Raw genomic sequence first — 13,214 nt, forward strand, 5'->3', positions numbered from 1 at the left:
ATAAGACTCTTATACATAATTAAGCTCCTTGAATTAAGGAGCTGCCAACCAGATAAGACACTTATACAACTAGATAAAGCACTACTAGGGTTGACACAAACCCTATTACACAGATAATATACAATATACCCAGAGGACTTTCAATATCAATCAATCATATAGCTAAGATAAATTAGTTTAATCCAATATTCAACATACGCAGACACTAAGATTTCTTCCGGTTATCTAATGTAGCAGAACAATTGCAAATAATCTTTACGCATGAAAAAAGCAGAACGAAAGACGTGTAATGATCATAGATATTAACTGTTTGTTTTTCAAGAACTCTTAATTACCAACTTATTACAACTTAAAATTCTATAACTTGATATCGGAAGTGCATGGACTAGTTGAACTTTTTATATAAATTGGTGAGGAAGATATAGTTTAGTCCAAATAGTTGCGCATGCTATTTAGGTAGGAGAAGAATCCAAAACCTGACTAGGATGTCATATACAATGATGCATGGGAATTAAGTCAATGTGCAAATAATCAAAGGTAGTGCCTGAAACAACAGTGCTTAATGTTTAATTATCATACTAATATCAGTGGAATTACAAATGTCATTGAGAGCAAAGCTAACCAAAGTATTTAAGTTGAAGTGTTTAACTAAGCACTTTGCATTATACAATTTTGTTTTCTACTACAATTTCATCATACGAATATCAGTGGAATTACAAATGTCATTGAGAGCAAAGCTAACCAAAGTATTTAAGTTGAAGTGTTTAACTAAGCACTTTGCATTATACAATTTTGTTTTCTACTACAATTTCATCATACGAATATCAGTGGAATTACAAATGTCATTGAGAGCAAAGCTAACCAAAGTATTTAAGTTGAAGTGTTTAACTAAGCACTTTGCATTATACAATTTTGTTTTCTACTACAATTTCACTTCTGATCGTCTAACTTCAAAACATAACTGGAAAGGATGTATACTTGGGAAGTGTAGATGTCTCACATCGATCTGAGAGTTATGAAACTTTGAATGAGCTTATGAGAAGTTGGGTTAGTCCTACCATTGCTTGCTGGTTTTGGGGTGCAATCCTCATGATATATTAGAGCAAGGTTCGTCAGAGTATGAAGCCTAACGAGCATATGTATTTCACATCATTCAGTTAAACCTTAGCTTTCTTCATATGCATCATTGCATAATCTTTTGTTGTAAGAGAAAAAAATCGGAGACCTAGCAAAATCATTTTTTTTCACTAATGGCAGGCATAGCCTATCAGAGAGGTGATTTGTGTTAGCTGATGCAAGTGAAAAAAAATACAGAAGATAAACACAATTACACTAACCTAAAATAATTTTGGGAAAGCACTTAGATATGTTGAAAATTACATACAAAGTCTTTATGTATAAAAGGATTTCTGATGTTGCTTTTACGCAGGATTTATTCAATGCGTGTAATGATTGTTGAACTGAAGATATATATTCTGGAACTAAGATCCTCTTTGGATCTAAAGATTCTGGGCTTAAGGATCAAATGATCCGGGCCGTTGAAAATTGATCCAATGACTACAATCATTATAACTTTTAGAGGGGTCTCCTGTTTGTAGCCGTTGGATCAAATTTCAATGGTCCGGATCATTTGATCCTTAGGCCCAGGATCTGGGTTCTATATTCTACATATCTAGATTGACTTATCCAAAGGACATTGTCGATTTATACTTCATCGTCGCAGAAAATGTTGAGATTGTGTATCATACGTCGGGAAAAGAATGGACTTTGCACATACTTATAAGTCTTCGATTACTCTCCATGCATATTGCTAATTAGTTTTATAGTGCAACCTCAAACCTTCTTCATAAGCAACTCATAATCTCCTATCTTACACAAATTCTATCATGCTTTGGTGCAAGAATGCATCAAATGAAAAAGAATTGCATATGCAACCAAAGATACAACTAAGAATCTAACAGCAAAAATTTTAATATATACTATACATGTACATACTATAAAGTCCTCATATCTTCAACACAACACCAAGAGTCAACAGGTAAGGTTTAGAATACATTAAAAAAAATATTAAAAATAAATAAATAAATAAAAGCAGTTAGGTTTCACAAAAGTGCTTCTAGCGAACGAGCCATAACTGTCACCACAGAGCAAAAAGATAACATTCACATTTCAGCGATTTCACAATATGAAAAGGCTACAAAACATGGGTAAGCAAAAGTTGGAGTGGTGGGCAATTGAACTGAACCATGATTAAAAGCAAATTGAATACTGAAGTTGTTTTATTTATTTATTTTTTTTTTATTTAAGCTCTCAATCATGGAAATTCAAAAATGACACTTATTTATATGAAAATTTAAATTTGGGAATTGTAAGTCCCAAATTTCAAGTTTTTTTTTTCCACACAAAAATTTTAAATTTCCATGTTTAAAAATCCAAACAAAAAAATTGATACATGTCAATTTATAAATTTTAACTTTTATCTAAATTTCAAATTTAACTCCTTCATTCAAACATTTTGTAACACAAGTTTAAATTGAAATGTTATGCAACTTGTGTGAAGCAGGAGCTGTGTACGAGGTTGCAGCTGCCTCAAGGTGATAATAGAATAGATACGAACTGTGGACAACAAGGCCTATTAGCTCAGCTGGTTAGAGCGTCGTGCTAATAACGCGAAGGTCGCAGGTTCGAGACCTGCATGGGCCACTTTTTTATCTTTCTTTGAATAGACAGAAAGTGTGATTTTTTATCTTTCCTTGAATAGACAGAAAGTCTGCTTTAAGAATTTGAAATCCCTTGATTAAGATCTGTTTTTATTTTTTTGAAAGAAGCTATAAAGGACTTCTGGCAAACGAACCAAGAAATCAAGAAAAATAATTTTTAATTTATTATCTAAGAGAAGAATAATATTAAACAATATTCGTTTATAATTTTTTTGTTTTTAGTTTTTAGTTTTTTTTTTTTTTTTTTTAGTGTGCTGATATGAGAAAAGTTACGGCGAAAGGAGGTTCTAAAGAAGGGTGATGGGGAAAATGGGAAGAGATAAGGAAGAATGAATGAAACAAAATCTTGAAAGTGAAAACAAGATAGAATATTTTTTTCATTTTTAGTTTTCATTTTGTGTCCATTTCTTGCACATTTCTTAGACTCTTCTTCATCCCTCCATATTCTATGTATCCCTTTGTATTTCTACGCTATCATTCACACCAAAAGTAATAGTGAATAATGAAATAATTATCAAATAGGCTTGTGGTACAAAAACCTTTAAGTATCATTCATCCGCCCATTTGGTTAGAATGAATACTTGGCTATTCAAGGTTTTGAAAAAAATCCTTCTTAAAACATTTTACAACCGATCTATGAAATTTCGTGCTTATAATTATAAATTATTATGTAGAGATGGTTGAGAGAGAGAGAGAGAGAGTTCATCCATCAACTTCATTATTCAAATAGAATTGTACAAAAGAGAATTAAATTCCATCCCAAAAGCAAAGTACCTCTATAGGGAGAAAGAAAGAAAAAAAAAAAAAAAAAAACAAAAACAAAAAAAACAAATGTGATCACTAAATGATCACTGCCAAGAGCTAATGACATCCCAAAATTTTGTTTACCGTATTATACACCTCAATTAAAATCAATAATCAAATTACCCATTTCACATGCATAACCAAAATCTCCCTTCTTCTCAAGACTCCTTAATTAGGGTAGGCAGAGAGCCATATGCGTATTCTTCTAGTAACTAAGTAGACCTTCATCAAAATTGAGCCACCATCAAAATCACTCACTCTCCTACGGCGAATTCGTGGCGCTTACTGGCTTGCCTCTTCCCATGGTGAAACCCCTACTACCATCTGGCATTCTTGGACCCTTGGAATTCTGTTTTGCAGATGACTCACACTGGATGGTGCTGCTTGATAGCGGAGACGGGGCAATCAGGCCACGACTACTCTGGCTCTGCCCGCGTCCTCGGCCCTTACCGCGCCCCCACGCCCATCCTTTCTTGGACCCCGCTGAATTTTCTTCACCCTACGCAAACAGATTTTCATGTGAGATAAAGATGTTATTATACCGCATTTTGTACCACACCTTTAATAGAAGTGTGATCCACTTGTATAGGTGGATCTCGCCTCTATAAAGTACGGCACATGATGTAAAAGGAAATGTAATAACATGATAACGTGACTGGTTATGCAATAAAGGACTTACATTAGGACTATCAATGACCAATTCAAGGTTGCTTGGGTGACAAGTTTCTTCTGCACAATCATATAATGGCTCTTCATCCTCTAAAATGCCATCGAAATCAGACTTTCTGTTCTTCAAAACAGACTTTGGCTGAAAATTATGGTGTACCAGAAGCAATGAGGCCTTGTCAAATACAATTAGGTCTATATGAATATGTAGACGTTTTACAGAAAACCACATCCTTTGTTGTTTTATGGACATACCGAGCGTCTGAGCAGCATCCTTACTCGGAGACCTTTTCTCCAGTTCCTTTCATCACTCAACTTTTCAACCTGATGAATGAAAAATGTTAAGAATACAAAGGATGGAATCCGAAGTTATAATGGCATTAAACATACCGCTCTCTCCGTTATGTCTGTTGTTTCATACTCCACAAGTGCATGAAGCTGCATAAAAATGTAAAATGAGAAGAAAAATTCTAAGAAAGTTCTTGTGAAATGATATAACTATTAGAACAAAATGGTTAATTTACTCTTGTACCTTGTTGCTGATAATGAAATCGCCTTTCGAGCGAGAAGAATTGGATTCATGGGGATGGCATATTCGGATGGTTTTCACGCTGTTCTTGACAGAAAGTGTAAATATGCAGTGATGATCCTCTCATAATAGATAACACAAAAAAAAGAAAGAACATGGAAAAACTTGGTGCGAAAAATCCAACCTTCCAACCACACTGAATATCTTCTCTAGGTTTTGATGAGAGTGATCTTCAGGCAAATTCTCTGCCACAACCGTGCGAGACTACAAGAACGGAAAAAGAACAAACACAGCATAAAAAGATTCATGAGAAAACTTAAATCGATGTAGTTTAATTAGTAAGCATCTGTTTTTACTTTTTACCTGCAATTCCTCTTTGTCCTTTTCAGTAAAAGGATGCTTACGTCGAACCTTCTTGCCATCCTCGTTTACAACCTTCAATAAAATTATTAAAGAACAAGGATGAAAGCTTGAAGACCAAATGAGTAATACTATCTGGGAACGAAGAATGACAACAAAACTATCAGCAATTTAATCAGACAATTTACCAGCTTTAAAGAAGACCGGAGCGCTTGGGCGAGAATATGGTTGTTACTAATAAGTGACTTCATTTTTTTGGTGGAGGCAACAACAGATATTGGAACTGTTATAAAATACATAATTATGCATGAATTAAAATGTGGAACAAAAAATTACTTAAATCTGCAGAGAGTAGTTTCTGAAATTTCCTACCAAAGCCTTCGGGATCTTTACTTATGTGTTTCGCTAAGGATTCATTTGCCAGCAGGCTCATGTCACTGAACTGGTACTCCACCTGTTTTGTGCAAAAAAATCGGTTCAGAAGGCGCTGTCATGGTCCAGTCCTAATTGTTTAATGATGATGGGCATCGGTAAGGATAACACAAATCCATATGTTAGAAGAATTTAACATCTCATGCATTGCAAATTTGAAAGAGTGAAATGATGGCTCATAATTTCTAGAGGATCTCCAACTGTTTAAGACATTTCGATACAGGTTTCGTTATGGGACATCGATAGCATTGGACGAACGCTTTCAATGGCTTCTTATATTAAACTGGATAAGATCCACAACGAAAATCCTATTTCCGAAAATTAAGAAACTGCGTGGCAAGGGAGAGAAGTGGGCAATCGGAATTGGAGGTTTTGAACCCACTTTATGCCAATTGGTGTTGGTACCATATTAGACAACCACTAAAGCTTGAAAATTCAAACGATTAGTGTAATCTCACTTGTAAAAGCCATGGTGGGAGTGTAATAAGTGAAGGTCCTAAAAGGAAGATCCCAGTTTGCCCAACATGATCCAAAAATCCAGACATATATTTTATCTAATTCCTTATAATAAAAAAAACAGATCTACGTACATAATTTCGCAAATTTAACACATAGGTAACATTCTTTTGGCATATTGAACCCGGTACGGTACACATTCACACAAAAATCAACATGGTCAATAGTCTACATTCACAGTCTGACAGACGACATTTCCTTGACGTACAAAACAAAAGGAATAAAAGAATTAACAATCAAAGACACATCACCTGCTTGATGATCTTCTGTTGAAGATCATCCGGGATCGCGTTCTTGGACCGATTGGAAAGCGGATCGATATTGGGATTATTGGAGATCAAGTAAGGAGGCAATTCTTGGTCCTCAACGTAAAACCAATCAGGGGAAGCAGTGTCACCAAGAAAGTGAAAGCAGGGATAGAAATAACCAGAAATTGGCATCTGGGCATGTGATCTCGGCACAAATTCAGGTGCCTGTGCATTGAATTTGAACGATGGACTTCTTGGGTTTCCTTTCACCCCCATTTCTGGGACCTCTTGGGTTTTTTCCCCAGGTGGATGTGCTTGCGCCATTTTTTCGCCCTTTTATCTTCTTCAGTTCGCTCTGTCTCTAAAGATGCCACTCTCTCTGTCCTCCCTGGGTTTTTTTAGAGTGTGGATTAAGGTTTTGTGTCTTCTCTCTCTCTCTCTCTCTCTCTCTCTTGGGGATTATTGTGTTCAAGTTTTGTAACTGTAATTTTATATTGAAGCCTTGTTTGGCGCCCAAATATTGGGTATCCGTATTTCAATGTGGGGATTTGTAGGAACTGATTTTTCTTACAAATAACCGCTGCTTGTGGGTTTGACTGGTTATTTTGAGGTTTCCATTTGCCCACGTGTCATCTTTTCCCTCTTTACAAGTCCTACAAATTTGTTCCTATAATTTTACATTTATGATCCACGTATCTATTTTATCCAGGACATTCTCTTAAGACACGGTGTCGAACATCAGATGGGATAATAATTACGTTCCTAAAATTGTAAATTTTGATTTAGTAAGGTTTTCTCCACACAAAATTGACATATATAGGGAATGCACTATTGATTAGTATAACTACCATCTCTCGTGTCTTTTTATTCTTCTAACAAAAAGAGAAGATAATTCTTGTATGGTGACAGAAAAGAGAATATTATGGGTTTATGACTGAAAGAAAAACAATTTAATGTGAAAATAAAATCAAACTAAATAAAGGCCTTAGAAATCTAAGCGTGATGCGTATCGCCCTAATTAAGATTTCAAAATAAATTAATTTATTTTGAAAAGAAAATCAAACTAAACAAAAATAAAAATTATAAGTAAAAAATACGATGTAAAAGAGTAAATTGCCACACGCATCATTGTGTGGTAAGAGGTTAGTTTTAAATAAATTAACAAACTCAATAGTGAGTATTAATTTAACTATTAATAGTGCTTTTCCAACTTCTTAAGTTTTGAAAAAAATTGGAGTTATTTAAATGAACATGTTGTGAAACCAACGATATGTGTGCAATAAAATATAAAATAAATAAGACACAATATTTACAAGGTCCGACAAGTATGCCTACGTCCTCAGGGCAACAATAGTACTTTCCTTCATTATCCGAAATAATAGGAGTATAAAATAACTTTCTTTTAAAGAAAGTGGTTTGGTAGGGTTGTTAGGTTGAAAGGCACTTTGCCTCTCTAGCCTTGGTATAACTCACTAATATTTTTCTTCTGCATTTCTCCTCTGTCTTTTCTTTCCTTTTCTCTTGCTGTATATCCTCCTCTCTTGCTTGGATGATTATTTTATAGGTAAAGTGTCTTTCAACCTAACAACCCTTCTAAACCTCTTCTCTTGCTGTATATCCTCCTCTCTTGTATGGGTCATCCACTCAAACCAAATAATAGATGCAAGACATGTGGGCATCCATAGTCACAACACTCCCCTTGAATGGCCACAAGTCTTCTTTGAAATCTTGTCCCCGAATTTCACTATTGGATATTTTGTAACTTCATTTTATTTTATTTTTGTTATTATCAGAGCATTAGCCACTTAGTTATAAAGTTTGAATAATTATCCATTAAAAATTTATAGACCTCTCGAGGTCACTCTTAGTATTTTCATTTTATTTTATTTTTGTTATTATCAGAGCATTAGCCACTTAGTTATAAAGTTTGAATAATTATCCATTAAAAATTTATAGACCTCTCGAGGTCACTCTTAGTATTTTTGGATAAAACTCGATCCCACTATGCGTAGGCAAAAAACCTTTCACAAAATGAAGTTATAACGAAGGAGAAATAAGCAAGCAAATACAGGGGCAAAACGGTCATTTGAACCTCCATAAATAGAAGTGCCAAGTTTGTTGGAGGGATTTTTCGATTTTGGAAAGTTGACCTATGTGCTTGATTCGACTAGGCAACGCGACCCGGTTCTACAAAGATTTTTTCCAACATGGATTCATGTTGTTTTCCAGCTAATCGATTATCACCACCACTAGCAAAGTGTAGCCCTTGACCCATATATCACAATCCACCCATATATCCCTTTCGTTGGCCTCGGTACGCGACAAATCCAGGCTACAATTGTACTTGGGTAGCAGCGAGTTTCTCGTCGATCTGCAGTGAATCCACTGAACAAAATTGGTCGCCACCTGGGTTGGACTCGCCTCAACCTAACTTCAAGGACATGGCCTCTAGTCATCCATCGGACGTCGGACAGTGGCGTGCAGTTCACGCCCTTCCGAGGCTTATTCGGTGATTTTCACCTCATTCCGCCTATCTTTAGGAGTCGGCTCAGGTATGAAATTTCTTTCCGTTGTCTTGTTCTACATTGCTATGAAGTTTGGTGGCGTTTGGTGCTAGTAAAAAATTATGGATCTTGTTCATCGAAAACCGCCACATGTAGGGGCGCATGGTGGCAATGCTTGGGCCGGAACTTTACTACTGACCTGTTGACTGAGAGTTGACTTTGGTCAACACGTTTTGAATCATTCTTAAGGGCGAAAGTTAACATTACGAGAGGCTTGATAGAGCTTAGTGGATCTACTCTAGTCAACAACCCATTTTGGGTGATGTGCATCTCGGTTAATTAAGTGCAAGTGGCACCTTATCAAGATTTACGTAATTATTGAGCTCTAGATGACAATAATGATATTTGGTAACTATTAGTATGAAGAGATAAGCCGGAAGCCATATATTAGAATTATTTTGTAGTACTGTATATCTGTGTGCTTAGATATATGTTGGTCATGTGGAATTGATAGGGTACAGTTCTATTTGGTGTATTTGCGATGGGAGACCATACGTATTATATGGGTGATCATGCTTGGTATATTCGCAATGGGTAATCACTACCTACACTATTAGACTATGCCTATGGTTGTACTTTTTTTTTTTTTTTTTTTTTTAAGGTAACCTATGGTTCTACTTGGTATATCCATGATAGGGGACTATAAACATTCTATGAGTGATTTTGCTTCGTATATCCACGATGGGTGGTCATTACCTAGTACAATAGGATACGGACCTGCTTGGTATATCCGCAATGGAGGACTATACATATTTTAAGGGTAATCATGCTTAGTATATCCGCAATGGGTGATTACTGCCTACACTATTAGACTATGCTTATAGTTCTGCTTGGTATATCCGCAACGGGTGATCATTCCCTACCTAGGGTAGTAAGGATTAGTGTGCTTGGTACATCCGCGATGGAGGACTATACATATTTTAAGGGTGATCATGCTTGGTATATCCGCAATGGTTGATTACTGCCTACACTATTAGACTATGCTTATAGTTTTGCTTGGTATATCCGCAATGGGTAATCATTCCCTACCTAGGGTAGTAAGGATTAGTGTTCTTGGTAAATCCGCGATGGGCATCCATATCCTAGTTAGATTCTGTTGAGTGGTCCGGAATCCTGACTCTTGTTTGTCTTCGTTGAGTTAGTCCAGAACCCTAGATTCTTGGGAACAGAAATTTCTCACGGTAGACATATGTGTTTGTAAATTAGGTTTACAATGTTATTATTTGGAATCCAGTTAGGGAAATACATATATTTGCTTTATTAAACTTCTTGACAGGATACTTGATCTTGTTGATTGATTAAGGTAGTTAAATATTAATATGTGCATCCTTGAGGCATTGAATTGATTATTTATTGTAATTGTGAAACTTATGTTGGAAGATATTGGGATGTATGTGGCTAACAAAGCAACATTTCTAGCTAGTTGTCATGTGGTTTCGTTATGTAGCCTGGAATCTACTAAGTCATGCTCGTTGAGTTCCATGGAGTGATTCTGGAGCTCTATGCTTTTTGAGTTAATGCCCTTTAAACCACCAATGGCTCGATCCCATCTTTGGGCATGTGGGCAATCTTACTCAAAAGTTAGATGCAGCCATGTGATAAAAGAAAAGTTACTACATGATTGGCTTGTTGGTTCGTTTTTGTTCATGTTTTGGAAGCAAGGCATGATAGTTAGAGAGGTACATTTTGATGTCATGTGTTGATCTTGGAGGCATCTTGGGACCGGGGCTTGACATGTTCAATTAATTGTTTCTTTACAGCTTCTCCAATAATAACTCATGAGATGAATAGATGGTCAAAAGGAAATAAAATATATTTTGCTCATATGGCCAATGTAGCATACTCTTAAATGCTCCCCCTAATTGTTGCCTCTCCCTGATTATTATAAACCTAGATTAACTAGCTTGCCATTAGGCAAATGCCTATCGATGCAATTCTTGAACTTCTAAAGTGAAAACTTTAGAGATATGCATTTATGAGAGGTATCAAAATGTAGTAACATATGTTTGCTTCATTGATTGTTGTAGGGTAGTCTATTTCCATATGTAAATACAAATCCTTCATGCGAGTGATCTGTATGCAAGCTAGAGAGAGATTCAAATTTTACTTGCCCAATAAGACCATGGCTATCAGTGAGTTCTTTGGAATAAAATAAGTGCATGCCTATAATTTCCTAGAGATAAAAATAAATAAACTTTATTTCATTCTAATATCCATATGTTGGTATTGTGCTTCACAGAAAATATAATATATGATTCAGTGTATTGTGCTAAATAAAGTAAGGCACATGCTTCAGTAAGATATGGTACTTCTGGACCAAGTATCAGTTCACCATTTCCCTCACAAGAATGAATGATCTTTCATAGTGTCTAAATATTGATTAATCATTTGAGTGTTCAACTCATCATCTTCAATCCACATGGTTCTTTAATACCATATATCTTTTGATGGATAAGAGTCGTGTTGGCATATTGTTCGATCCGCAGCTCGAGACAATATTCCTTTCAACACTTTATAATCTTTCTAGACTCTTAAAAAGACCAAATTTAATATCAACTCTTGCAAGAGATATAGTATATTGCAACAATATCATAATGAAAGTACTCACTAAGGCAGTTTATACCATCCATTGGTATTAAGTGTATAATTTGTGCTTTACCCTTCCAAAGCTTATTTTAAACAATTTGAATCCTTTAGGGATTTTATACACTTCATAACACATTCTCATTTGAAATTTGTACAGATCAATTTGCTTCTATGTGTACATGAGGGATGTACTTATGGGAGATATGCTTCAACATTTCATAAGCTTTTATATGGTGCTCTATTGAAATGAACAAGTTTCACAATGGAAAATCATATTTACAGGAATGTATTACAATTTCATATTTTAACTAGGAACCTTGTGTCACATCATAGAAGTGTAGTTCACTGTATTAAGAATGCTCATAGGTAACCTTCTGGGTTCAACATCATCACTTGACATTTTGAACCATAGGTAAATTTTTCACGTTATTTAAATGAACATGTTATGAAATCGATGATATGTGTGCAGTAGAATATAAAGTAAATAAAACATAATATTTACGAGGTTCAATAAGTGTGCCTATGTCATCAAGCAGTAGTAGTACTTTCTTGCATTATTTGAAATAATAAGAGTACAAAATAACTTTAACTATATTCTCTCCTCGCTAGCCTTGGTATAACTCACTGATGTTTTTCTTTTGCATTCTGTCTTTTATTTCCTCTTCTCTTGCCGTATATTCTCCACTCTTACTTGGATGATTTTTTTTTTTTTTAGGCAAAGTGTTTTTTAACCTAACAAACCTATCAAGCCACTTGTTTTTGACAATTTTGTTTAGGCATGGGCTGTCCACTCAAACAAAATAGTAGATTGAAGACACATGGCCATTCATATCTACAATTAAAGAATTTAAATTCTTGACAATTGTAAATTTTAGTGTTTGGAAATTAGAGATTATGGAATTTTAAGATGACAGAAAATCAATATTTTACATACGCGTACGACAAATTACCTCCCCATCATCAATAATTCCACCACACCTGCCTGTAGTTTCTGGACAGAACTAATGGCTGCTCGTGCTGCCAACATCTCCGCATGAAGTGGAGAAGTGACTCCAATATACCTGCACGTACGCCAGGAGAGATTTTTCAGTGTGATTGGTACACGGAATAGTATATTACGTATGACTATACAAATGATAGGTTATGTGTGGTAAAAAGTTAATAAGTTAAAAAATAAAATTTCCCCACCAATTTTATTAAAATACGTGGTATATCACTTGTATTCCCGTCACAATGAAAAATTTCTCGCATGCCAGAGCCAAACGAAAATCCCCTCTTTCATCAGTTGCCCTTAAATATGTATACTTTATAGTGAATCAACAACACCCATGACCCAGCCAAAGGATCCTAATCCCACGTCCTTCGAGTATCCCCACACAACGCTTGGTTAAGATTCTTCGAGTTGGACTCGATGAGGAAGGCTTGGCACTCGGTTGAAAAATAATAATTTGTTTTTTCGTTGAAATAGTGAAATGACGAACAATTTCTGGGCCTTTAGTTGCTAAACGAGGAAAAATGGAATTTTTATCATGAATTCCCGAGTTTTAGTCAAAATCTGAGGTTTTTGTTTTTATTGCATCCAAACCCAAAGTGAAGGAATTATGTTTTCTCTATCAAGATGTGTAGAACTATTGATTAAGAAGGGCTTATGTGAAAATGGTCCATGCTAATATGACGTTTGGTTTCAATAAAATAATGACATGCATAAGTTTTTCAAGATATATGTGGGTCGAAACATTACGTAGTGGTAAACTTATTCTATGAAAGTTAGAGTATATTATAAGTTAGC

At 35.3% G+C, this 13,214-nt stretch overlaps 1 protein-coding gene and 1 non-coding gene across 2 annotated transcripts; one reads left to right on the top strand and one right to left on the bottom strand.

The window, feature by feature from the left end:
* Positions 1 to 2,629: 2,629 nt before the first annotated feature.
* Positions 2,630 to 2,703, top strand: TRNAI-AAU (transfer RNA isoleucine (anticodon AAU)). Its single transcript has one exon. It is a non-coding gene; the product is annotated as a tRNA-Ile (tRNA).
* An 896-nt stretch (positions 2,704 to 3,599) lies between these two features.
* On the bottom strand, positions 3,600 to 6,696 carry LOC137722863 (la-related protein 6C-like). The gene is made up of 10 exons (XM_068461969.1): positions 6,279 to 6,696; positions 5,452 to 5,533; positions 5,268 to 5,362; positions 5,083 to 5,154; positions 4,904 to 4,983; positions 4,723 to 4,801; positions 4,581 to 4,628; positions 4,446 to 4,514; positions 4,204 to 4,332; positions 3,600 to 4,023 (listed from the first exon to the last, which is right to left on the bottom strand). The coding sequence occupies exons 1-10, from the start codon at positions 6,597 to 6,599 to the stop codon at positions 3,787 to 3,789; spliced, it is 1,212 nt and encodes a 403-aa protein (XP_068318070.1). The 5' UTR covers positions 6,600 to 6,696; the 3' UTR covers positions 3,600 to 3,786.
* Positions 6,697 to 13,214: the final 6,518 nt, after the last annotated feature.

This window comes from Pyrus communis, chromosome 2 (genome assembly GCF_963583255.1).
Source record: "Pyrus communis chromosome 2, drPyrComm1.1, whole genome shotgun sequence".
Classification (NCBI taxonomy): Eukaryota; Viridiplantae; Streptophyta; class Magnoliopsida; order Rosales; family Rosaceae; genus Pyrus; species Pyrus communis.

Bases quoted from the DNA above. Each gene is read 5' to 3' on its own strand.
- LOC137722863 (XM_068461969.1), bottom strand. From the start codon at position 6,599: ATGGCGCAAGCACATCCACCTGGGGAAAAAACCCAAGAGGTCCCAGAA. The intron at 5,534-6,278 runs GTGATGTGTCTT...TGCACAAAACAG, and splicing joins AACAGAAGATCATCAAGCAG to GTGGAGTACCAGTTCAGTGA. The intron at 4,024-4,203 runs GTAAGTCCTTTA...CTGTTTGCGTAG, and splicing joins TGGTCATTGATAGTCCTAAT to GGTGAAGAAAATTCAGCGGG.